At 45.0% G+C, this 27,025-nt stretch overlaps 1 protein-coding gene across 1 annotated transcript in view; it reads left to right on the top strand.

The window, feature by feature from the left end:
* The window catches only part of MYCBP2 (MYC binding protein 2), a gene marked incomplete in the record, with an annotated part of 5,088,083 nt that overhangs the window by 2,778,009 nt on the left and 2,283,049 nt on the right, over positions 1-27,025 (top strand). Inside the window, 1 exon segment of the mRNA XM_044072904.1 lies at positions 24,853-24,971. Within this exon segment, the coding sequence (XP_043928839.1) occupies positions 24,853-24,971 (119 nt within the window).

Below are 27,025 nucleotides of genomic sequence, written 5' to 3'. Positions count from 1 at the left end.
TGATCATTATAAGTAAAAAACTAAGAGCTCTCATAAAATCATCCAAGGCAAATTTTGAGAGAAAAATCGCCAAGGACTCAAAAGACAATCATAAGGCCTTCTTTAGCTATGTTAGAAACCTAGGAGGAAACTCCCAGATATGCTCAGAATTAGTTCAAAATTATGTGAAGATTACTGAACCTACACACATTGCCAACATACTGGCTGACAGGTTCAGTGCAAACTTCTCCCCCCCAAAAGGAGAGATATCTATACCAGAGGATTGTAGCCCCCCAAACATCTCCAACGCCCAGGTAAGAACTGCTCTCTCCAAGGCAAAAAACACAGCATCCATGGGACCGGATGGTGTCCCCGGCTGTGTGCTCCATGAACTCAATGAGGAATTAAACCCGCAGTTAGGACAGCTGTTTAATCTTAGCCTCACCTCAGGATACATACCCAAGGAGTGGCACACTGCGACTGTGGTCCCACTTCACAAGGGCGGTGCCTCCACCGACCCTGGAAATTACCGTCCCATTAGCTTGACAAGCCTTATCTGCAAAGCCATGGAGAGGATCATAATGGAACTCATAAATAAAGACATAGGGAACTTGCAGACTTTGGATCCAACCCAGTTTGGCTTTGTCAAAGGCAGATCATGCCTTTTAAACTTGGTTGACTTTTTCGAGACCATCACCAAGGCCATTGATGAGGGAAAGGCAGTCCATACAGCCTACCTCGACCTGGCAAAGGCCTTCGACACAATACCCCACTCGGGTATCATCGAAAAACTCATCAGCTTGAATGTAAACCCATACATCACAAGATGGGTTGCAAACTGGCTACGTGACAGAACCCACAGGGTCAGAGTTGCTGGAGCCATGTCAGACTCAAAGCATGTCACAAGTGGTGTCCCACAGGGCTCAGTCCTGGGTCCACTCTTGTTCGGCATCTACTTTTCTGAAGTACAAGCAAACACAGGAGGGTTATGGCTGACAAAGTTTGCAGATGACTGCAAACTGGGCGCCATAGTCGAAAACACATCTGACACAGATATCCTTCAGAAGGGCCTCACAGAAACGGATAACTGGTGCCAGAGCCATGGCCTAAAGTTAAACGCCAAGAAATGCATAGTCATACCCTTTGGGAAAAACAAGGTTACCCCTAGCTACCATATAGGTGGCAATCCACTGAGCACAGAAGAAGTCATCAGGGATCTGGGGACCCAGGTTGACAGTAGCCTTCGCTTGACACTCATGTTGCTAAAGTAGTTAGGAAAACCTTCTACATTGCCCACCTGATCATGAAGGGATTCACATCTAGATCAAGGGAGGTCATCATCCCCCTGTACTCATCACTCATTAGACCTATGATTGAGTACAATGCCCCATTTGGAATGTATCTGACCAGACACCTGCAGCAGCTGGAAAGGCCCCAAAAGTTCCTCACCAAAAGGATAAAGGGTCTCAAAAATGTCTTATGCTGCCCGACTGAAAGAACTCCAGCTCTATTCAGTCTCATACCGCTTGCTCAGAGGTGACCTGTGCCTGACGTATAAGGCCATGTCAAACCCAGATTTGATGAATATGCTTCACCTCAAAAAATCTAGATCCCTCAGAACCACAAGGGCGGGAGACTTAAACCTTGACACGGTTATTAATAGAACATGCTGGAGGGACAGATTCATCACCCAGAGACTCCCTATGCTGTGGAACAAAATCCCGGTACATGTGAGGCAGAGCACCTCGCTGGCCTTGTTCAAGAGGAATCTTGACCAATGGATGGGAGATCGCAGATATACCCCAGGGATTACTTCAGTGTCACTGCTTGACAGAGGCACAGCAAAATAATAGGCATAGTTTTATTCAAACTAAAGGGGTGGCGAAAGCCACATAACTATGGGCTAGGCTTATAAATGTCCTTGGGCAGATAGCCTAGTATGAACCTATGAACCTATGAACCTATCATAGGTCTGTCGTCTTCCGAGGAGGTAGAGGAGGCTAAGTCAGGGTTAAATTTATCTGGGCCAAAATAGCCATCCCCTCCATCAATGGTTATTGGAAATTGGCCCAGAAACCCTTTTAACTGGTGGTGTGGTCGATGTCGACCCCCGCCCTTCTGGTATTTTAATTTAGGCCTGAAATACATTTGATGGAGGGGCCAACTTCTGTGTCATGATCTTTTCATTGCTTTCGGTCCCTGAGTTTTTGTGTACCGTCACTCTGATGCTCACTGTATTGGGCATGGGGGCCTGTCGTGGAATCGGAGGCCTGTTGTTCTGCCGGATGTTGATCTACTGGATATGTGGGCAGGGCCGTTGGGGGAGGGGGGGAAACACATATTATCATCCTCAGATGATTCAGTGATTTGCAACTTAGCAAGTTCTGGCACTGGGTAAAATCCTTTAAAAGGATGCTCTTTTAGGGAGAGTGCCATTAACGACATCTATTTTTTTTGCTGTATAAGCTAAACCTCTTAGTTGACATTTGAGTTTTTCCTGACTATCTTTTAGGCTGGAAACAATAGAATCCTTTTCCCTTTCTTTTGCCACGGTCATACAATCATTGAACACTGCCCAGCATGGCCCAGGGACTTTCTTCCCTTTCTTTTTTAATTTGGCTAGCAAGTTTATAAGACATCTCTGTTGAAAGTTCCTTGCTTGGGGAAGGCAAGTTTACCATCGTCTTTTGAGGGAGACCCACTGACACAAATACAGACAACTGACCCGGGACACACAAAAGCACATATAACCTGCAGGAATTCCCTTTTCTGGCTCCTTTAAACTTCCCACACTCACTCCCATGATCAGAAAAGATCAGTTGTACCTAATTTTTATGGTACAGAAAAAAAAAGACGGTCAACGCCATAGTATCCCACACTCAGACATGCATACTTATGTCGCCAGAATTTTCGATTTATCCCTCAATCACACATTAGATTCATTCATAAAAATGAAGAGAAACATGCCACTTACTGTTGTACTGAAAAAGAGGAAAAATGTAATAAAATGTAATATGTTTAAGGAGCCATGTGATCGCTTTGCAAGTTTTTTGTTTTTTTTCTCAAACAAGGCAGTGGTGGAGATACTGTAAGAAAAGACAAAATATTGTCATGGGCCCATAGCACGTCCACCAGCCTTGAGTGACCACAGACACTTCCAGATCATATCCGAGTCATGACACCAAGTTGTAAAATAAAAGACAAAGACTTCCTCTCATTCAGCAACTTTATCACACGTGTGGGAGCCTCTGGAAAGTACCAGGGGGTGACTCCCAGAACAAACAAAGAACACAGCTTATATAGGATATTGATGCTGACACATGAGGAAAGCAACATTAGACAAGTGAGAATGCTTGAAGCATAATTAGCCAGTAGGGACATTCCCCATAGCTTTAAAGTAACATGTTACTAACACATCTCTAGGCAGAAAAGAGAAAATCTGATGCATTTCCATATATAGGCATGTTTACTCTTTTTAAATGGTCTCTCAGTTCATTACTTTTCCATATACATTCTACATGCAGACTGTCACATCTCCTCCAGTACTATACATTTCTGGCTCATGCATTTTGTCACTTACTCATACCTCCTAAAGCACTTGCATAGTCCTTCATACTTTACACCAACATAAGGTTATGCTTTTTGCTAATATAGCAAGAGACTCCTCGACCTTGTGTTCTCGTCTGTGTAGCTAATGGTCTAAATGTGTGGAAGGTACTGAAGCTTTATATTGCTGGAATACTTTCTACAGCTTTCTTGATGATGTTATAGATGTCTATATCCTCTAGAGTGAAAAGTCCTTGTAGGATTTGGAGTTCTTGTTTAGGAGAAGGAGAATGCAGGCTGTCAACCATAAAGTCCTGTTTGGGCAAATGAGCCAGTCAGCAACTGGGTCATGAAATTTTCATCTAGGGAACACTCTCCTTAATGACTGTCAGGTCTGTGTTTAGAATATCTGGACTACAAACTCTTTTAGCTATAGATTCTTGCCCTATTTTTGTATCAAAACAGTGTGTCTTTGTGATTAACCCCATTTTGTTTTGTACCAGAACCTTGGGGAGAAGTGCAATAGGAAGAAAGGCACACATCTTCCCAGATCACACAGGAAGACTCTTCAGTGCAAGAGGCTTTTGGCTGTCTAACCTCTTTATTTAATTGAAGAAATGCATATATCTCTGTGAAGATAACATCTCTCAGCTATTTTCGTCTGTCTAGCCATGGATCCTCTTGTTAATGTCCATACTGAAGTTAGTGTTTCTATTCACCCAAGACCTCCTATGAAGTTAGTAATGTCTCCATATGGCCTTAACTTTGTCACTGTAAAAGCAACTTCACGTCCCTTTTTTTTTAAACATCTTTATTGCAACATTTTAATTTGTAACATGGGTATCTGATGTTGTTAATCTTCGTTCATTCCTTACTGATGGGTTATCGGTTCTGTCCTCGTAACCGAGCCGGCCAATATCAAGCTCGCGTCAGCTGAAAACTCTTGAGCCAATGTCCTACCCAGAATGCTCTGCTCCCTGTTACCTCAGATCTCATTTGCCGTGTTGCTGTACAGCTGTCAAGCCACTCTCTCAGCTACGTGTATAATTTTTTGAAAGTTTATACATTGTTCTTATCTTAATTTTCTCAAAAGTTTATACTAATATTTTCCTACCCTACCCTATCGTACACTTCAGACACTCTCCCTTTATTGCCTTCTTTTCTTACCTTGTGGTAATTCTCCATTACCATCGTTGGTAATCCTTCCTTTCTCTTCTTACCCTTTTTGGGTAGCTTTTCTTCTTCTTCTTGGTACTGTTCTTCTTCTCCACACCAGTTATGTTGGATAAGAAAAGTAGCATTGGTTTCAAGCACTGTAAGGATTGCCGCCATAAGTTACCGCTTTCCGATGGCCACAACTTGTGTCTACTATCTTAATGTCTCCCACCTGACTATGGACCCTCCATGTGGAATTTGTAAAAATTTCTCTACCAGGACTCTCAACAAGAGGAAGAATAAGTTAATTTTGAAAGGTCTCCTCAAGTCTCCTTTCTCCGAGGCTATTTCTGAGTCGGGGAGCTCACCCCCTCCTGTTAAACCCCGCAAGAGACGTTCTTCCTGTTCTTCATTGAAGTCGCCCCTTCTCCCTCTGGAGATCGTAGGGAGTTGACTCATAAGAAGGTGAAACTGATTACTACTTCGGCGCTGCCACCTGTGACCCTGTCGTCTCCAGGCACGGCACCGCCCCAAATGATTCTGACTACAGTCATGTCTCCTTTATCGATACCGGCACCGGAGTTCCCGGTGCAGACAACTACAGTTCCAACAGCTCTGTTACAACCCTTACTGGCACTGTCCATATAGATTCAGTCCCCTACGGCACCGTTGGTACAGTCACCTGTTGGCTCCAAGTATGACTCTTCTGTACTCCATGGCGCAGACATTTTCGGCATCGACATGTGCTTCTGTGCAGTCCTTCTTGGTACCGTCCTTATTGCCAGTGCAGACTCTCTCCACTACGGCACCGTACCCTTCGGGACAGACTTTTGCCTTTACGGTGCAGACACCTTCAACTACTACGGCACTGACATAGTTGGTGCAGACAACTTCCACACCGTTTTTTTCAGTGCAGACATCCTCGGCTCCAAGCTCTGCACCTATTAGATTAGCAAGGACCAAATATTCTCCTTCACTGGACCCTTTTGCTAGCAGTCAATATAGGCCTTTTCTAGAAAGGCCAGAATCGCCATCAGCTTTCTCCATGAGGTCAACCAAAAGTCTTTCTGAAGATGATGTGTTGCGGCATGTTGACCAGTGGTCTCTCTCAACCATCGAAGTCCACATTCCCTCATTCAGGTGAATGTATATCTCCTCAAACCCCAACGTAACTCCCCCTTCGACTTCTACTCAAGTTTCAAAGCCTATTACTCTGACAGCAGCTTTCCTGTCTCCGCTTCCAATAGTGGATCTCACTTTGGAACCAGAGTCGTCCTTGTGCCTTTGGTGCACTGGGCATCGGGCTCTTCTCAGGCCAGTGGCTGTGCTGTGGGAGAGGCATTCCTGGCTCCATGCCAATTTTTTTCTATGGCACCCTCCAGGGATTCCCTCTCTCTTACGGTTCACGGTCCTCTTGAGACTCCTGGTCTAGGGGCAGGCTCGTCGGGGCTGGGTGTGACCCCGGTTCCGAGGTTGTCATGCTCTGTTCCGGGCTCCCATCCCTTCTTGGGCAGGCCAGCTTTCCAGGCCATGGAGAGGGTGCTTGCCTCTGCTGGCAAAGCTCACTTGTCGGAGTCCCCTTTCCCCTCTCTGCCGCAACTGTCACAAGCTTCAACCGTTGGACACCGGGCACAAGAGCCTCAGGTTTCTCCTCCTCAGGAGACTCCTTCTTTGCAGTCTTCCCCAGAACCTTCCACTGAGGAAGTACCCTACAAAGTGTCATGTAAGAGGAAACACATGGACTCCACTGAGGAGTCATTGACTGAAGATATGGATTTTGATGATGGGGAAGGGTCCCCACGATCACCCTCTGATGAGGTGTCCTTTGGTGACAGCCTCGAGATCCTTAAACAGAAGGGTGACTGGCAGCCCTCTAATCCTTCCTCTGAGGAATCTGTATTCCTGCAGGCTTTTTCTGCCCAGCCCCCCTACCTCCTGGGTCACCCCAGCTGCTGATGAGCTCGTCCAGTTCATCATCCAGCGTGCATGGAAGGCTCCTGACACCCCTGGAAGCGATACCTAGGAGACCAGATAAAATACTGTCCCCCCCAGCTGAGCACCCACATTGGTCACAAAGTCGTCCAGTAGATGCTATGGTGGTGGCAGCTGCAACTAAGAAGGATTTGGCAGAAGAGAGCTAAACTGTCCACCTGCCCAACAAAGAGTCCCGGGCGATTGACAGATTAGGGAAGTGTGTATTTGCTTCATTGACCTTCGCCGTAAGGTCTTTGAATTATTTGGCACATTTTACCAGGCTTCAGCGAGATCTTATCAACCAGGTGTCTGAAACCTTGGCAGGAGCTGTTTCTGACAAGGTCCGTGACAACGTGGCTTCTCAGATAGCCACCCTAGAGTCCATTTCCAACTCTTCCATGCATCTTATTTCTCACGCAACGGAAGGGGCGGCTAGAGCAGCAGGCATGAGTAAAGTCACCAGACTACATGCCTGGATGTGCCTTTGCGGACTCCTTTAAGGCTTCCTTCATGAATGCCCCCATAGAGGCCGCTTCTTTGTTTGGCCCTAAAGTCAAAGATATGCTGGCAAGGTTTGAACAGTTTGGCAAGACCCTATCTGCCATTGTCAGACACACCACTCCTCCACTCCTCAGCGATTCTACTCCAGAAATCAGAGGAGCGGAAAAATGTGGCACAAGAAATCACAGGACTCTTTCCGGGTTGCACATGCTAAGTTCTCCCCTAGAGGCAGAGGGGGAAACTCCAGTGGAAGACTCCACTTTCGGGGCAGAGGAGGTCTGTGAAACCGGGGTTCCAGAGATTCCTTCTCTGGCCAACCCTGTCAGCTCTCCTAAAGCGTTGCCCGTCTGCTCACTTCTGGAAGCGGTCAGGGGTTATTTCTCCTTGTAGCCCGCTGCCTGGCAAAATATAACCACAGACTCTTGGGTACAGTGGATGATATCCAGAGGCTATCACATTCCCTTTCATCTTTGCCCAATCTCATCAAGAGTATTACACGACCTTCCACCCAGTCAAAGCAAAGAAGCAGCAGCACATGAAATCCAAAAGCTGCTACAAAAAAAGAGTCATCCAGACGGTCCCACCAGACCAGATAGGAACTGTTTTTTACTCAGGGTTCTTTTTAGTGCCAGAAAAGACACTGGACTGTAGACCAATTCTGGATCTCAGTACACTAAATAAATCTGTAAAAACAGAGAAATTCCAGATGGTCATGGTTCAGGTTCAGTTTATCCTTCCTCTTCTTGAAGAAGACAATTTTATGTGCTCTGTAGATCTTCAAGGTGCATATTACCACATAAAAATGGACAAACACTCAAGAAAATACCTCCACTTCCGCATAGGAGTCAGCACTACCAATTTCGAGCCCTGTCCTTCGGGTCTCTCTACAGCCCTCAGAGTGTTCACAAAATGTATGGCAGTGGTTATCGCTCACTTGCGACTTCAAGAATTCCAGGCATTTCCATATCTAGACGACTGGCTCCTCACTGCCCCCACCAAGCGTCTACTGGAAGAAGCCCTGCAGTATACTCTCTTAACAGCTCAAAGCCTGGGAATCACTATAAACTGGGAGAAATCCAACACAACCCTAACTCAGTCTTTGGAATTTATAGGGGTACTGTTGGACATGAGAAATTGCACAGCATCCCTTCCAGAACACAGGCTTCAGAGAATAAGACAGCAAGTTCAACCACTGCTCTGTCACCACATATCTCCCGCTCAGTCTGTACTCCAGCTATTGGGGTCAATGGCAGCCTCGATTACCATTGTTCCTCTAGCCAGATTCCACATGAGGCTCCTTCATTGGCTACTTCTCACTCAGTGGTACCCTCTACAACATCCTTTGTCCTTTCAGATAAGTGTAACTCAGAGATGCAAGCAAGATTTACTCTGGTGGACATCTCGTAATCCCCAACAATGGTCTTGCCCTTTCAACCCCCATCAATCGATAGCCACAGTGACCAAGGACGCCACCCTGATGGCGTGGGGTGGGCTATGTCAGGGAAACTTGGTCCAAGGCACCTGGTCTGAGACCGAGGCCTTTTTGCATATCAGTGTCCTGAAACTGAGGGCGGTGCTTCTAGAGTTGCAAGCATTTCACTCAATCCTTCCATTAGGGACTATTGCGGTCCAATCAGACAACATGTCAGTGATTTGGTACATCAGCAAACAAGGGGGCACCAGATCTTACCTGTTATGCCGAGAGGTCTTGAGAATGTGGCAATGGGCGATACCTTACAACTGCTTTCTAATTGCAACGCTCATTCCCGGGAGCTCCAACGTGATAGTGGATAATTTGAGGAGGTGCATACTACAACCTCACGAGTGGTCCCTCAGTCCTCTGATAGTGGCAAAAATCTTCAACTGCTGGGACCAGCCTTGCTGCAACCTATTTGCCTTCACAACCAACCACAAGTGCAGCAACTACTTTGCCCTAACCCCCCCTCGGGGACAGTCACCAAGGGACGCTCTAGTCCACACTTGGCCATCGTGTCTTCTTTATGCATATCCTCCTCTTCCCCTCATCTCCCAATTTCTGAAGAAAGCATGACAGTTGAAGAACAAAGTGATAATCATTGCTCCATATTGGCCTCGACAAGTCTGGTTTCCCTTCCTCTGGCCTCACCTGCAAGATCAACTGCAGATCCTCAATCCATCCCCAACGTTGATCTCTCATCCGCAGGGTCTGATTCACCCCAATCTAACAACCCTGAAACTGACAGCTTGGTTTCTCCACTTCCAATGATTCCCAGGCATGAAAACCTGTCGTCCACTGTGCGCAATATTCTTATTGCATCTCATAAATTATCCACCAGACTAATTTGTCTTAATAAATGGAAAAGGTTCTCTCTATGGGCAGCAAATAAACAATTAGACCTCTTGTCAGCCCCAGTCTCAGTGGTATTGGATTACTAATCACACCTTTTCCACTCTGGGGTGTCTGCCTCTACTATCCGTGTACATTTAGCTGCCATCTCAAATTTCCATATTGGTTTTCAAGATTTTTCACTTATGTCACACAGACTCTGTAAGACTTCCTTAAAAGGGGTTATCCACCTAAAACCTCCCTTTAGAAAACCGGTACAATCTTGGGATTTGGCTTTGGTTCTGCAAGCGCTAACAGCTCCCCCCTTTGAACCTGCATCTTCATGTGATGTAAAATATCTCTCTTGGAAAACTTTGTTTTTGATTGCAGTCACATCGTCCAGGAGATTGTCAGAACTTCAGTCTTTATGTATCAAACCTCCCTGCCTTATCTTCCATAAGGATAGGGTATCACTGAGAACTAATTCTACCTTTTTACCAAAAGTGGTGTCAGAGTGATCTATCAACCAATATGTTGACCTTTCAGTGTTCTTTCCTAACCATTCTGACAAGGGAGAGTATTGCCTGCACTCCTTGGATGTTCATAAGCAATTACAGTTTTATCTGGACAGAACAAAATCTATCTGTAAATCAGGGCAACTGTTTCTGGCATTTTCTGGCCCTAGACGGGGTCATCCTGTATCAAACGTTACATTGGCTTCATGGTTGAGAAATTGTTTTACCTTTATCTACAGCAAAAACAATCTCACCTTGCCTCAGAGTCAAAGCACATTCTACAAGATCTATGGCAACTTCAGCAGCTTTCCATGCTAAGGCTTCCCTCAATGATATTTGCTCAGCTGCAACTTGGGCCAGACCTCATACCTTTATTCTTCATTACAAATTGGATTTTGCCTCCAGAGGTAGAGCCTCCTTTGGCTCCATGGTGCTCAGGAATGTCCTTCCATGAGGGCCACCCAGGGATGCAGGTAGCTGGGGACTCTGTCCCATCAGTAAGGAATGAACAAAGATTAACTTCATCAGATAAAGAAGTTATGTCTTACCATAACGTTCCATCTGTGTTGTTGATCTTCGTTCATTCATTACTTCCCACCATCCATCCCCCATACGGAGGTTCTTGGTTGATCTCATGTACTCCTTTCTTGTAGGTCTGTTATGACCAGAGGTAGCATCTACTTTTATCTATCAACTTGCAAACTTGATCTGAGGTAACAGGGAGCAGAGCATTCTGGGTAGGACCTTTTCTCGAGAGTTTTTGGCTGACGTAAGCTTGATATTGGCTGGCTCGGTTCCGAGGACGGAACAGATAACCCATCAGTAATGAATGAACGAAGATCGACAACACAGATGGAACGTTATGGTAAGACGTAACTTATTTTTTACAAACAGTTTCCACTGTTATCATGCAGTATTCATAAGTTTAACAATTTTCATTCATTCCAACATTATACAAGTTGTACAATTCCTAACATCTCTTAAACTTCTGTACTCCTCCTGAGCATTATGCTATGTGTATTGTTCCCACAAATCCCATTTATTTCCACAAAATGCATTTTCTCTTTTCTAAAGATCTAATTTCTAGTTCATTTATCTCCTTTACAATATCCAAAACTTCCTTTTGGATATTCCTTCCTTCGTAGGTGGGAGGATGGCATTAATGGTCAAGGTGTTTACCTTATAGACAAAAGGTGCAGGGTTTGATTCTCCCATGGAGTAATTGGCTAGGCTTAAAATGGCTCACAAGGGCAGTTAGCCTAGTAGTTAATCTGTGAACCTTGATATTGTGAATAGATGTTGATTCCCGTTTTCTAGTAATTGCCTTTTTTGGCAGTCAGTAGTATTAAACTTAAAGTTTAGACGCTTTTGAGCCAGTCAGCAAATGAGCCATAAAGTCCTCATTTGGGAAACTCTTCTTGATGACTGGCAAGTCTGCACTTAGAAGCTCTGGGCTGCAGGCACTTGTGGCCATAGAGCCCACTTTTGATCAAGTTAGTGTCTTTAAACTGTAACCCTTCTGTCACATGATATCAGAGGTGATTTCTGAAATGGCTCTGAACAAAATTATCTGTCAGTGTTCTTTCTCAAGCCACAAAACTAAGCGGTGATGAGGTCTTAACATTTGCTAGATGTACACAAGCAACTTATTTATTATTTGGTTAGAACTAATGACTTCAGGATTATAGAGGCGCTCTCTGTTCCTTTAAAAGTAGGGAAACAGGGCAAGTCAACGTCAAAACAAGTCCTGTAATAGTGGCTGGCTTTATTTCCTTTTGCTATGAACACCTTGGAAGACTGTTCCAGTAGCAAGCAAGAGTTTATTCTGCTAGGTCAGCAGCCACTCAGCAGCCTTCTTCAGAAATGTTTGAGCTCAGACCATCTGTGAAGCAGCTTGTCGAACCACCATCTATGTTCAGTCATTATAAACTGGTCAATGCTTCCTGTAGTGTTAATTGTGTTCCCAGCAGTGATCTTTGTGATGGACATAGTATTGTGTCACTAAACTTACCGTAATAGAAGATGTTAATTTGCAGGTATCTTTGCTGCAGTTTAAGGCTCTTCTCCTCTACCCCTTCTCTTTTTTGTACTAGAAAACTTCCATGACTTGGGAATGCTTTAATGTTGTAATCTGATGTTGTTAGTCTTCATTCATTCCTTACTGATGGGTGTCGGTTCTGTCCTCAGAACTGATTCAGCCTTATAACAAGCTTGTGCCAGCCAAAAAACTCAATGAGCTAAGCTTTTACCCATAGTGCCCCTCTCCCTGTTACCCCAGATCTTGTTTGCCGCATAGCCGAAAGGCCGAGTCAAGCCAGCTCTCAGCTAAGTACTTAAAGTTTTTCCATATTAAAACCGTTTTCTGAATAAATTTCCTTCTTTATTCAATCTACATACTTTTTCCATAGTCTGTCATTATTTTACCCACTCTTTATCTGTCTTTTTCAACTACCTTCTTGGTAATAAATACTTAAGTACCATTGGTGGTACGGCCTTTTCCCTTACCCTCTGAGATACATTTTTGAATACCATTGTTGGTATTTCCCCCTCCCTTTCTTTTCCCTCTCTTTAAAAAAAAAAAAAAAAAAAAAAAGCGTTCCTCTATCGCTTTCTTATTGTTTGTTGTTACTTGGATATACTGTTGTGCACAGTGTCAGAGAGAAAAGGAACTTCAGGTTTCAAACAGTACGACCAGTGTGGTCGCAAGATGCCAAACTGTGACTCGCATGTGTTTTGTGTATATTGTTTGGGGTTCCTCATCTTTCTGTCCAACCTCCTTGTACCATTTGCCAAGGGTTCAGCTCTCGAACCCTTAATGAGAGAAAAAATAAGTTTGTTTTGAAGAGACTCCTTAAGTCGCCCTTCTCAGAGGTTATTTCTGCGTTGGAGGGCTCACCACCTCCTAGAAAAGAGCACAAAAAGAGACAGCATTCATTTCCTTTTTCACCCTTGGGTGGTAGAAAACAGGAACCAAGACAAAAAGTACCAAAATTGACTTTGTCAGCTCCAGAGCAGAAATTGGCTTCTACGGTATCGTCTACAAAAATTGTGTCGTCTGCACCTGTTAGGGCACCGATATTGCTTAAACTGCAAATTTCTACCTTGGTGCCATGTTTAAAAATTTTAACTTGGACACCAATCCCGGCACCGACCATATTCACGGCACCAAGCTTGCCTACAGTGTCTATCCCGTCGGTTCCAGTACCAGACATTCCTCCCATACATGTCTCCAGTCTCGAGACTGTGGTGCCAATAGACCACTCTGCATGGACCCAATACTCCCCTACAGTGGATCCTTTTTTGGGGCAACAGTATAGCCCTTTCTTAGAATGGCCAGACTCCCTGTTGGGGATATCTACAAGATCAACCAGGAGCCTCTCAGAATTACATGTGGTGCGTCTTGTGGACCAGCTGCTGATGGCCAGAGGGATTGCTACTCCTTCCAAAACTCCCTTTCCATCTGGACTTGGAACTCTGGCTCCACAGACTCCAACTTATTCTCCTCCTGTACCCTCCTTGCAGGCATAGAAGTTTTCAGCACCGACGCCCTTTACGGTTCCCATGCCTTCAGTTCCACTGGTTGATATCACCGTGGTTCCAGAGCCAACCCTTTGACCTTCGACTCATTCGGAACCGGGTCTTCCTTAGGATCGGCACTGGACTGCAAGCTCTGGGGTGCCTGGTACGGCACCATTTTTTTCTATGGCACCATCTACCACGGTTCCAGGGGTCCTGACAGTACTGAGTCCCCTTGGGGCTCCGTCCTTGGGAGTGGGTTCATCGGAGTGGGGTGTGACCCCGGTCCCGTGGTTGTCCTTCTGTCTTCCTGGCTCCCATCTCTCTTCAGGTGGACCTGCTTTCCAGCCAATGGAGAGGGCTCTTGCCTCTGCAGGCAAACCGTCAGCTTTGGAACACCAAATATGTCCTCCGTCTGAGCCACAGCTGCTACAGACCACCGCATTGGCACAAAGAGCCTCAGGATACCCTACCACATGGTGCCCCCTCTTTGAAGTCCTCATCAGAAACTCCCGCTGAAGATGTACCACGTAAGAGGACGTACAAGAGAAAGCATGTGGGCTCCCCTGAGGAGTCCCTCACCGAGGGTATGGACTACAATGAAGGAGAGGGGTCCCTATGGTCACCCCCTGATGATGTCTCCTGTGAAGACATCCTAGAAATCCTGAAACAGAGGGGTGACTGGAAGGCCCCCAACCCTTCCTCCGAGGAGTCCGTATTCGTGTAGACTTTTCATGCTAGAACCTCTACCTCCTAGGTGACCTCACCTGCAGATGAGCTGGTTCAACTCATTGTGCAGTGCACATGGAAGAGTCCTGAAATTATTGAACCAATTCCATGGAGACCAGACAAGTTTTTATCCCCTCCAGAGCAACATCCACACTGGTCCAAGGGTCTTCCTGTAGACGCTATGTTGGTGGTGGCTGCCACTAAGAAAGGAGCTTGCAGAGGAAAGCCAGACTGTCCATCCCCCAAACAGGGAGTCTCGGGCAGTGAACAGGTTAGGGAAGCGAGTCTTTGCATCATCGACCTTTGCTGTTGGGTCTTTGAACTACCTGGCACATTTCACTAGACTTGAGAGAGACTTAGTCTTCGAACTCTCCAAAACCTTAGCAGGAGCAGTCTCTGATGAGATACATGACAAGGTTGCCTCGCAGCTTGCTACCCTGGAATCTATATCCAACTCCTCCATGAGTTTGATTTCCCACGCTACTGAAGGAGCGACCAGAGCAGCGGGTTCAGGTGTTGTCATGAGACGTCATGCCTGGATGCACCTCTGTAACTTTGCGGACCCTTTTAAGTCTTTCTTTCTGAACGCTCTAGTGGAAGCTTCTTCACTTTTTGGCCCAAAAGTAAAAGACACATTGGCCATGTGTGAGAAGGAAGGCAAGACCCTGTCTGCCGTGGCCATATGTTTTTCCACCCCTCATCGTCCCTACTCTATTAACCAGAGGAGTGGAAAGATGTGGCACAAGCAATATCAGGGTCCTTTCCGTGACACACGTGGCGCATTTACTCCCCTGGGCAGAGGGAGTAACTCTTCCGGCAGTTGCCCCTACAGAGATAGAGAGGGTCTGCATAACCAGGGGTCCAGAGATTCCTTTTCTGGACCCACCCTATCAGCGTTCCTGAGGAAGCAGTCAGGAGCCGATTTTTCTTGCACCTTTCTGCCTGGCTAACAACTACAGATTTGTGGGTGCAGCGGATTATAACAAGAGGTTATCGCATCCCATTCACTCTTTACCTAAAGTCTTCAAAACGAATTCCCAACATTCCACCCAGTCAAAGGGAAACAGCAGCTCAAGAAATACAAATGCTGTTTCAAAAAAGAGTCATCCAGACAGTCTCACCCAGACCAGATAGGATCTGGATTTCTACTCAGGATAATTTTTAGTGCAAAAAAAGACCGGGGACTGGAGTCCAATTCTAGATCTCAGCATCCTGAACAAATTTGTCAAACAGGAATAATTCCTGATGGTCACAGTTCAGTCTATCCTTCTGTTTTTGGAGAAAGACGATTGGATGTGCTCAGTAGATCTTCATGATGCATATTACCACATAAAAATGGACAAGTGCTCCAAAAGGTTCCTTCACTTCTGGCTAGGAGACAATCACTTCCAATTCTGTGTGCTGCCCTTTAGACTTTCTACAGCCCCCAGAGTGTTCAAGTGCCTGGCAGTGGTAACATCTCATTTGACACTTCAAGGATTCCAGGTGTTTCCATATTTAAATGATAGGCTCCTCACCGCCCCCACCAAGCGTCTACTGGAGATAGGTCTAAACTACACACACAAACTAGCAGAATCACTAGGGATCTCAGTAAACTGGGGAAAGGGCAACTTGATTCCCCCTCAAACCTTGGACTTTATAGGAGCAGTTTTTAACACACATGGTTACCTAGTCTCTCTTCCGGACCACAGATTACACAGGATAAGATCCCAAATCTGGGTGATACTCTGTCAAAACCTAGTCTCAGCTTGGGTGGTTCTTCAGCTTCTGGGCTTCATGGTAGCATCAATTACCATAGTGCCCTTAGCAAGACTACACATGAGAATTCTCCAATGGCTCCTATTAACACAGTGGTATCCTTGGCACCATCCTATGTCTTTTCAGATATGTACAACTCAACAATGCAAACAGGATCTAGTGTGGTGGATGAAGCCAGACCAAGGGCTATGGAGTCGCCCCTTCTGCCCAGGGCCACAGTGACCATGGACGATTCCCTGATAGGGTGGGGGGCTTTACCAAGAGAAGAATGTCCAAGGCACTTGGTCAGACGTAGAGGCCAATGTACATATCTGTGTCCTAGAACTGAAAGGAGTGCTTCTAGCATTGCAAGGATTTCAGTCCAACTTTCCGTCAGGGACAATTGCTATGCAGTCCGACAACATTTCAGTAGTGTGGTAAGTCAACAAACAAAGAGGAACCAAGTCGTACCAGTTATGCCGAGAGGCCATGAGAATTTGGCAATGGGTGCCTGCTTTCTGATAGCAAAGCATATTCCCGGGGTTTCCAACGTGATTGTAGACAAGCTGAGCAGATGTATCCTACTGCCTCACGAGTGGTCCCTCAATCCAGTTGTGGCGGCGAAGATTTTCAGCCACTGGGGTCGGCCCTGCTGCGATCTTTTCACCTCCCCACTAAACAACAAGTGCAGGAGATACTTTGCCCTAATCCCCCCACAGGGGAAATTTCCAAGGGGCGCTCTGATACACGATTGGCCCACTGGACTTCTGCCTGCCTTTCCACCCTTCCCTTTGATTCCACTTTTTTTAAAGAAGGCCCTTCATCTGAGAAGCAAGGTAATCCTCGTTGCCTCTTACTGGCCATGACAAATTTGGTTTCCCTTCCTTTGGCCTCACCTAGTACGCCAGCCCTGGATTCTGGATCTAACTCCGGAACTGATCTCATATCTGCAAGGGTTGATGCAAAAGCTTGGTTTCTCCACTTCTTTTAATAGCCAGGGAGAGTAACCTTACCTCTCCTGTACATAATATTTTTCTGGCTTCATATAGACTGTCCACCAGGAAACTCTATCTCAGCAAATGGAAGAGATTTCTTATTTGGTCCCAACAAAAGAAACTAGATCCTTGCTCAGCTCCTGTTACTGTGGTTCAGATCTTTTACAGTCAGGAGTGGCAGCCTCCCCAATTCAAGTCCATTTGGCTGCAATCTCAAACTTTCATGACGGTTTCCAGGATTCATCCTTAGTCTCTCATCCCCTCTGCAAAACCTTTATAAAAGGGGTCTCACACATCAGACCACCTTTCAAAGAACCAATTGACCCTTGGAATTTAATGCTAGTGCTACAATCCCCTGACACAACCACCTTTTGAACCTGCGAATTCTTGTGATACGAAGTTTTTGTCCTGGAAGTCACTGTTTTTAGTAGCCATAACTTCAGCTCGACACATATCTGAGCATCAGGCCTTGTGTATCAAACGTCTTTGTATGATCTTTCATAGAGACGGAGTATCACTCCAGACTAAAACCCTCCTTCCTTCCAAAAGTTATCTCAGAATTGACAATTAACGATTGACCTTCCTGTCATTTTTCCAAACTATTCGAATAAAGGGGTAAATACTGCCTTCATTTGCTGGATGTACATAGACAATTACATTTTTGTCTGCACAGAACAAAGCTAGTTCATAAATTAAACCAGTTGTTTGTGTCTTTCTCACGGCCAAAACTGGGGACCCTGTTTCTAATGTGACGTTATCTAAGTGGTTGAGAAAGTGTATGTCATTCATCTACCAACAGAATAGAATTCATCTACCAAGCAAGGTCAAAGCACACTCAACCAGATCAATGGCAACTTCTGTGGCTTTTCATTCAAGGGCGTCAATGTATGATATCTGTGCAGCTGCAACCTGCTCTACCCCCCATACCTTTATTATTCATTACAAATTGGACCTGGTCTCCAGGGAAAAGCATCCTTTGGTTCAATGGTACTCAGGAACATTCTTCCATAAGGGCCTTCCAGGGCATAAAGTAGCTAGGACTCTGTCCTATCAGTAAGGAATGAATGAAGATGAACAACATGAGGTAAAGAAGTTATGTTCTTACCATAACGTTCCATCTGTGTTGTTCATCTTCATTCATTCATTATGTACCACCTGCCTACCCCCTCCAGAGGCTGCTGGAGGATCGGATTGGGTCCTAATCCTGTTTTAGGGTTTCTGCTTAGAAAAAGCCCCTGCTTTCCTTATCACGGGCAAAGTCGATCTGATGTAACAGGGAGAGGGGCACTATGGGTAAAAGCTTAGATGGAGAGTTTTTTGACTGGCACGAGCTTGTTATAAGGCTGACTCCGTTCCAAGGACGGAACCAGCACCCATCAGTAAAATGAATGAAGATAACACAGGTGGAACGTTATGGAAAGAACATAAACCTATTTTTTCCCTTACCTGATTCTTAGTATTTTGACAAAACTCATTATTAATGTGTGTAGCCCTTTCAAAGTGAATAGGCACACTTATTGAAGATCTGCATCTCCCTTTCCACACAATAGAAGAACTGAAGATGGCATGTTTGTGTGCATGCACACGCATTGCTGCTTCCTTTCTACCTAGTTTCCTACTTGCATCTCTAGTATGTTGAAGAAATCAACCTATAGTAACTATGTATAAACCTCTGAAGTTATGGCTGGATGGGCAGATGTCTGCCTATGTCTAATTCCCATCTTTGAAGAATAATATTTCATCATAGTGATCCCTGTACTTGAACATCTATTTCTATGGCAAATTTATCACACAGCTATATTTTCCCTTGCCTTTTGACATTGCTTCAAGACTGTCCAAGGATTGTGACAAAGAATCTTCTTCCTCCTTCTGTGATGAATTCCCTGTACAGCTGCCATATTCTGAAAGTTATGCTGGTCTGCAGCCTTGTGTTCCATTGTCCATGTTGAAGCATTGGCACTTAAGGCAGTGGTTCTAGATGTTCTTCGTGTTTCACTGTTGCAGTCATCACATTTGGGTTATCCCTGCCAGGGATTGCCGTCAGCCGGCCCGAATACCAGAGACTTAGTATTTATGCGTCGGTTGCTGTCGCTTGAGGACTGACGTCAGGTCATCTGTAGTATAAAGTAAGGCAGCCGACACCATTTTATCAGTCTTTCTTGGCGCGGAGCCCAAAGCAGCAACAGTTCACACTAGTGCCAGTTGGCCGCTACCTGAGTTTTCATCTAGTGAATTGAAGTTGAATCTTCTAAAGCTAAGTACCCCATTGGAGATCCTTTTTTCTTGCACTAACCAATGTCAGAAAAAGTTAATAAGTGTCTCGCCTGTGGAAAGCAAATACCACACCGAGACTTCCACTCTTACTGCGTCACTTGTTTAGGCCCAGACCACGAAGTCTTTTGTTGTTGCTTATGTGCTTTTTTCAACTCCAGAGCTATCCGTCGGGCTCTTATTGTAGCCAGATATTTTCGCTTACAGTCCTCAAATTCCAATATGGCTTTGGTAAGCCATCCAACAGCAGATGATCTGAAAAAAATGTAAAGATAAACACAGAGACAAGACTGCACAGGTCCAAACCTACCGACGATGCTTCCGTTAAGTTAAGTAGTCAGCCCTCCGGTACTCAGTGAGGCATTTTTGTAGCCCCTGATGCCCGCTTCTGTTGATTCGCAGGCCAGTACCGAGACCCTTTCGGAGTCCGGTATGCTGCAAAACTCTTCTTCAACTAAGGATCCTGCGGTTGTCTCAACCTTGGATGGGTCCAGAGCTACTGAGCAGGCACTGGCTTCCGAGGAAGTCCTTCGCACTACCGAATCTCAACACAAACTGAAGTCTTCTTTTGTGACTACTGTTCTACCGAGTTTCTTAGGCCCAGTGCCTGCTACCTTGCCTCAGTCTCACATGCTTAAAATGATGGAAGTCCTTATCATACTGATCAGGGGAACCCAAGCTACTTCCTCCAAAAGGAAATGAGATCTGTCCCCTGTAGTTTTGTCTGAACAAGAGTCAGATGAATTTGATGCATCTGAATATGAAGACATGCTACCCTTCTCCAGTTATGAGGATTCTGATGCAGAGGATTCCATTCCTTCAGCCTCTCCCCCCAGAGGATTTTCCTTTGGGGAACCCTGCATACCTTAAGGGAGCATTTCCAGTGGGAGAGTCAGAACTACTCTCAGTCTAAAAAACGACTCCGGGAATTCCTAGATCTTCCACAACACAGACCGTTGGCCATCCTCCCCAGTCCTGGATGTTGTGGAGGATGTTTTCCTCAAATCCAGCTTGACTCCTGACGCCCCTCCTCCTGCTCCCAAAAAACTAGACAGGTACTATAGATAAATCCTACAGCTGACCCTGAGGTCATTTCTCAAGGGCCAGAAGGGATTATAGCAACCTCTACTAAGAATCCCACCCCATTAGACAGGGATTCCCAAGCATTGGACAGATGGGGTAAGAAAGTATACATCTCAGCTACTCTTGCTACCAGGGCACTAAATTGTCAGTTCCATATGCTGAAATTTCAGCAACATACCTTGGAACTCCTTAAACAAAAAATTTCTTCCTTTCCTGCTAGGGCAGAATCAAAGATTTACAAGAGTTAATGCATTCTGCAAGTCAGGTAACTAAACACACATTGCACTGTGGTTTTGATGCCCTAGAAGCTTCTTGCAGGGCAGCAGTCACTGGATCTGTCATTAGAAGGCATGTATGGCTTAAGGAACAGCCCCTGCCATATCATGTGAAATCTAAATTGTTGGATGCCCCCTTGCACAAAGATAATTTATTTGGCTCTAAGGCAGAAGAGGTCTTAAAGATGGAAGCAAAAGCAAAGTCTATGCAAACAGTTAAGGATTTTTGCAGGTCCAGCGGGCATTGTCCCTCCAAGCACTGGTCCTTTCTTGCTCCCAGTAAACCAGTCCTGCCTAGGCCCTGTGGAAGCAGACTCCCCAGGCAGCAACCTCAGAGAATGCAGAGATATAAGCAGTGGACTACCTCCACCTCAAAACCAGGGAGTTCTAAGCCGCCCCCTTATGATAAGAACTCACAATGACTCACCTCCTTCACCCCCTCCCTCTGCCCACCTTCACTTACCCCTAGGAGGAAAACTCTCCTTTCACTCAAGCGCCTGGGCCACCATTACCAAGGACCACTGGATTCCCAACATTGTGTCTCAGGGATACAAATTTTCCTTCCACACCCTTCCAACCCCAAAAGAGTTACTAGATTTACCACCAAATCAGTGGGCAGAGGTTCAAAAGCCAAATCCTTTCCCTGCTCTCTTTGAGGGCAGTAGAGCACGTTCCTGCAGAACAGATAGGCCAAGGTTTCTACTCCAGACTTTTTCTGGCGCCCAGAAAAGAGGGGACCTGGCACCCCATCCTTGATCTATCCGTTCTAAACACCTTCCTGGTGATCCTAAAATTCAAAATGTTTACCCTCCAGCAGCTGCTACTCATGCTCTTCAAGGCCCTTTGGCTAGCCTCCCTAGATCAAAAAGAGGCCTACCTCCACATTCCTGTCAGGGAATCATGCAGGAAATACCTCCACTTCAGGGCAGGATCTCAACACTTTCAGTTATCTGCTCTTCCCTTTGGCTTATCTACTTCTCCCAGAGTTTTCACAAAAAGTCTTGCTCCGGCCATTGCCTTTTGCAGACAAAGAAATATTCAAATTTACCCATACTTAGATGACTGCCTTATTCAGGCAGACAGCCAGGAGAAGATGCTCAAGCACCTGGCCTTTGTAAAAGACCCTTCTAACCTCCCTAGGGTACACAATCAAAGAAAAGAAATCCAAACAAGTGCCCACCCCAAAGGATAATCTTCTGGGCGCGTCTGGACACAGCTTCCCAGATGCCATACCTTACTCCAGAGAAACAAATTTTCCTGACAGCCTACTTTTCTCAACTAGCCACCAGGCCCCAGCTAACTGAAAGGAAGATCCTGCAAGCTCTGGGGTTCATGGCATCTTGCATACGATTCATTCCATATGCCAGACTCTGTATGAGGACACTTCAATGGTACCTAAAGAGCCTTTGGTGCCAACACTGTCAAGACCTGGAACTTCTTCTACCTGTAATTCCTTGCCTCAGAAAAGATTTTCTTCGGTCAACAACAGCATGCTCCCACAACAAGGGGATGCCTTTCTTTCCACCCCCTGCCGCCCAGACCATCACCACAGATGCATCAGACTATGCTTGGGGTGCACACCTGGCCGGTAGGTGTATACAGGGCCAATGGAGCACACAGCAAATCACTCTGCACATCAGTCAAAAAGAGATGATGGCTGTGCAGCACGCCCTGATAGCTTTCAAGCCCCTTCTCTCTCCAGGGGCTGTCCTGATCAAAACAGGCAACACCACTGTGATGTGGTGCATCAACAAGCAGGGAGGGACTCACTCCTAACCTCTGTGTATGCTGGCCATGACCCTTTGGCACACAGCTTCTGCCATGCAACTGCACCTGTTAGCACAATTCCTGCCAAGCTCTCTCAATTCTCTGGCAGACCAATTAAGCAGAAATCTTCTGGACCCACACGAGTGGCAACTCAACAGAAGTACCTTCACCCTAATAACTCAGAAATGGGGAACCCCGAAGGTTGACCTCTTTGTGTCCCACACCAACCATCAGCTCAGCAAATTCTGAACCAGAGAGCATCACTGCATGGCTTGGAAAGTGTATGCCCTGTCCTTCCCCTGGGTCACTCTATCGGTCTATGCCTTTCCTTCCCTACCTCTCATCCCCTGGGTACTGCTCAAAATAAGGAAGGAAAAACCAAGGGCCATTCTTATAGCTCCAGACTAGCCCTGGCAGCACTGGTACCACTTGCTGCGCAGCCTGTCCTCGCTGTCCCCATCGCTTCTTCCTTAGATTCCAAACCTCCTGACCCAGAGGGAAGGGGAATTCTTGCATCCCCAATTACAGACACTCATTTTGGCAGCTTAGCTTATTCCCTAACCCTGAACCAATCTGCCAACCTCAGTAAACAAATTCTGGATGTTACCCATGAGGCCAGATGTCCTAGCACCAGAAAGTGATAAATGGAAAAGGTTCTGCACTTGGATCCAGGCTAAGGGAGTCAGTACGGCTCATCCCTCCCTCCCTCTCATCCTGGATTACTTAGCTGACCTAATACACAGTGGCCTCTCTTTCTCCTCTATAAAAATTCATGCCTCTGCTATTTCTGCTCAGTTTCCCACTGAGCAGCCCCTTTTCTCACACCCTTTGATTAAACAGTTCCTAAGAGGGATTAGCAACTTGAGGCTACCCAGAAGGGAACCAACACCAGCTTTGGGACCTTAACTTTGTATTGGAAAAGCTCACCCTGCCCCCTTTCGAACCAGCTTCTTCTGCAGAGCTAAAATTTCTCTCCTGGAAGACAGCATTCCTTCTGGCCATCACTTCAGCCAGAAGAGTCTCTGAGCTGCAAGCACTCATTGCTGTAGAACCCTTCATCCTTTTCCATGCAGACAGGGTATCCCTCAGAACTAACCCATACTTTATGCCCAAGGTGGTGTCCAGTGTGGCTCTCAACCAATTCATTCATTTGCCCACCCTTTTTTCCTAATCCCCAGAACAAGGGGGAAAGGATTCTTCACTCTCTAGATATGCACAGACAGCTAAGATTCTATCTAGACAGGACAAAATCCTTCAGAAACTCTGATCAATTGCTGGTTAGCTCTGCTACAGGGGGAGAAAGCAAATCCATCTCCAAACAAACTATTTCCAAATGGATAGCACACTGCATCCATTTCTCCTACAAACAGCATGGAAAGCCTCCCCCAAGGAGGTCAGGACACACACCACCAGAGCAGCCTCCACCTCTACTGCTTTTCTCAGAGGAGTCCCCACCAGGGACATCCTGGAGGCTCCCACCTGGACATCTGTTCACACTTTTACCAAGCATTACCACCTGCCACTTTTCTTCACATCCAGGGCAGGTTTTGTCTCAGCAGTCTTGCAGGGCATCCTAGCCAGCCCCTAGTTTCATTGACTGCCCTCCACCCTTTTCCTCAGCTTTGGGAATCAACCCAAATGTGATGATGACTGCAACATTGAAACATGAAGAACATAGTGCAGTTGTGTACACTTACCATAAATGTAGATGTTTGAGTGTATTCACTATTGCAGTCCTGGTTTTCCTCCCTCCATCCCACTTTCTTCTCTTTCTCCTTTTATTACCTTTCTAACTTGTTCTCCTTTCCTTACAAGGGGCATATTGGTATTTATTTTCCACTGGTGGGGTTTCTTCCACCAGAACCTGGACTCCTATTGGGACTCCTGACAGGTTAGGGCAAGAAAAACTGATGTAATGGTTTATACTACTGATGACCTGGTGTCAGTCCTCAAGTGACCGCAACCGACGCAGAAATACTAAGTCTCGGCCGAGGGCTACCCTGGCATGGATAACCCAAATGTGATGACTTGTGTAGTAGAGAGAGTGCTGATGTGTGCACACCAGTATGGGTACTGGCTCTTGATCAGGTGACTGCAGGCACTTAAAAGTTTTAATATTTTATCAGTGAAGGAGGAAACTTATCCCTGTGCAGACATTAGGATCTAGATCAAATAGAACAAGTTAAAGAAAATAACTCATTGGTACAGAGGCTGGTTGCACCTTTGTAACTTGTGATGTGAAATTTTGACATGCACCAGAGGTACATGCGTTTCTGTTTGCAGGAATAAAAGAAAATTCAGAAATATGCCAAGCTAGAGGGTGGCAGAGGAGAAGGAAATCCTAGCCATTACCCACTACATCGGGTTTTTCAGTAGATTAGGGAATTGATGATTAGATAAATTCTCTCATTGTTCATGTCCATTTTTGTGTAATATTTTTTCCTTTCGCATGTTTATTTCAATTTTTTGTATGATTATACCTGTTTGTTTAACTTGTCTTTCAGGAAATGAAGTTCTGTTTTCCCTGGAAACTGCATCAGACTATGTAAAGGATGAGAAGGCTTGCTTGTATGGTTTCAAGTGTATTGCAATTGGTTATGAATTCAGTTCTGGTTCTGATGAGGTAAGAGAAGTGCGACTGTTAAACTGAAGTCTAAGTTTGTAAGGCGAAGGCTGAATCTCATAAAGATTTGCTTTGTTAGGACAGTTACAGTGCAACTAGTTATACAGCAATACATGAAGGAAGTAGATCTATAAAAAGTTCTAGCACGTACAGCATTTTATAAACTCTGTTGGCTCGGTAAGAGAATTGCAGTGCAGTTAATATGCGACTGTGTACATGACTATAACGTAAGTTATAATCTTAGCAAAAGAGCAATTTGTAATTTGATTATGCCCTTTTATGGTTGAACATTTAGTGCTTGGCTAGTAGCTAAACACACTTGCATTGGGTGCCCATTCATTGTAGGTGGAGACTTTATTCCATGATGACATTTTAGTCCTTTATTTTTCGCAAAGTCAAGGCTAGTGTTCATTCCCCATATTTTTTTTTTTATCTGAGTTAATAGTTCTAAAAAACTGATTTTCTCAGTGTGGCCTAAGCAGCATGAAAAAGACTAAATGTCTTTGCTGTCTAAATATGATCGTAATTTAATGAATCCAGACCCACACTGTCTTTTTTTTTGTTTTTTTTTTTTTTTTTTTGTTCAAGGCCGGACCATAGTCATAGACATGTGGCCTCTGTAAAGACCCTGACAAAACCCACACTGGCATTTCAGTACATGTTGTAGGGCTGCTACAGTCTCAGTGCTGTAGAAAGAAATAATCCAGAAAGTACTGTCTATTTGAATCACTTAGGAGAACAATGTCACTGCAGAGCTTTGACTGATAAGTGGTCTCATAAAAAGCCCTTTATGTTCATGTATTCTTGAAATTTGTCATGGTTTTTGACTATTCTGCTGTTAAAGTAAAGTTACTCCTCTCATCTGTCACCTTTTCTGGAAAGTAATGCATTATTCATGGAGAGGAGCCTTGTGCCACTATTGTAATAAATACATTTCTATTCAAGGTCATGATTTATCTGATGATCTTCATGTATTTTCACATCCTGTGCCAAAGTGTCAGTCTGATACTGCTTCTGCTGCATCATTTAACATGTTTTCCACTTGAAAGCCACATTAACCTGTGACTTTTTAAGTTGTGGTCCCTGCTTCGGAACTATTAGCCACTCAAGTGTTTCTGTTTTTGAATACATTGATTGTTTTAACCTCCTTTTTCAAATTAACAAGTGTTTATTTTTTTAATGTTTTTTTTTTCTCTCTATATATCCCCTTCTATGTATCTGGATCTTCTCCCTGTGTTGAGATGGAAGCCATGGATCTCATCCTTGTGAAAACTGAGTTTATTTATTTTTATTTTTTATGGCCCATCCTGCCCCCCCCCCCAACATCCTTTCAAGAGGGCATCCTGCACAGTGCCTTGAGGGTTATGCATTAGAGGTCAGCAACGGAGGCATGCTTCATTCATGCAAGGAGCATCCTCCCTCTTGGTAACTCTTCATGCCCCCTTTTCCATTCTCCACTGAAGATGTCAACATGACGAGCACTTCATAGCTTTATTCCCTCTTCCTCCTCATAGGGGGAGGCAAGCAGGCATAGCCTTTTTTTTCCTCCTTTGTAGCTAGCCCTCCAGTGCCCAGTTCTCTATTTAGATTTTGCTAATGCCATGATATTTTGCCTCTTTTTTGTACTTCAAAAATAATTTTGAAACTTCTTTATTAAATCGTCTTATTCTTAATCTGTATCAAACAAAGCTCTCCAAGTGCCATATGAGTCCTAACTGTTAAAATGCAAGTCCACAATAAAAATAAGAACTCAACTGTCTAAGCTTTTTATTAAAAGCAGAAGTAGGTAAAAACAGGTCTATATCATATGAGCGAATCGCACAAATTGCGAACGCTCATAATATCGAACGTACTGGACGTCAAACTTCCTATTGTGGGAGGCTGTGCCCCCCACACCTCCGCTAAATATAAATTCCAACTCCGAGATCGCACTACAGGGAGGAAAGGGCAAATATCCCATTCTTAACTTTACCGCAATCTCAGAAAAAGCACTTTGAGGTCCGTTACGTTTGATATTATGAGTGTTCGCAATTTGTGCGATTCGCTCATGTGAT

The sequence above is a fragment of the Protopterus annectens genome, chromosome 5.part1 (assembly GCF_019279795.1).
Source record: "Protopterus annectens isolate FY-2018-M chromosome 5.part1, PAN1.0, whole genome shotgun sequence".
NCBI classification, from domain to species: Eukaryota; Metazoa; Chordata; order Ceratodontiformes; family Protopteridae; genus Protopterus; species Protopterus annectens.
This window is presented reverse-complemented; position numbering and strand designations above follow the sequence as displayed.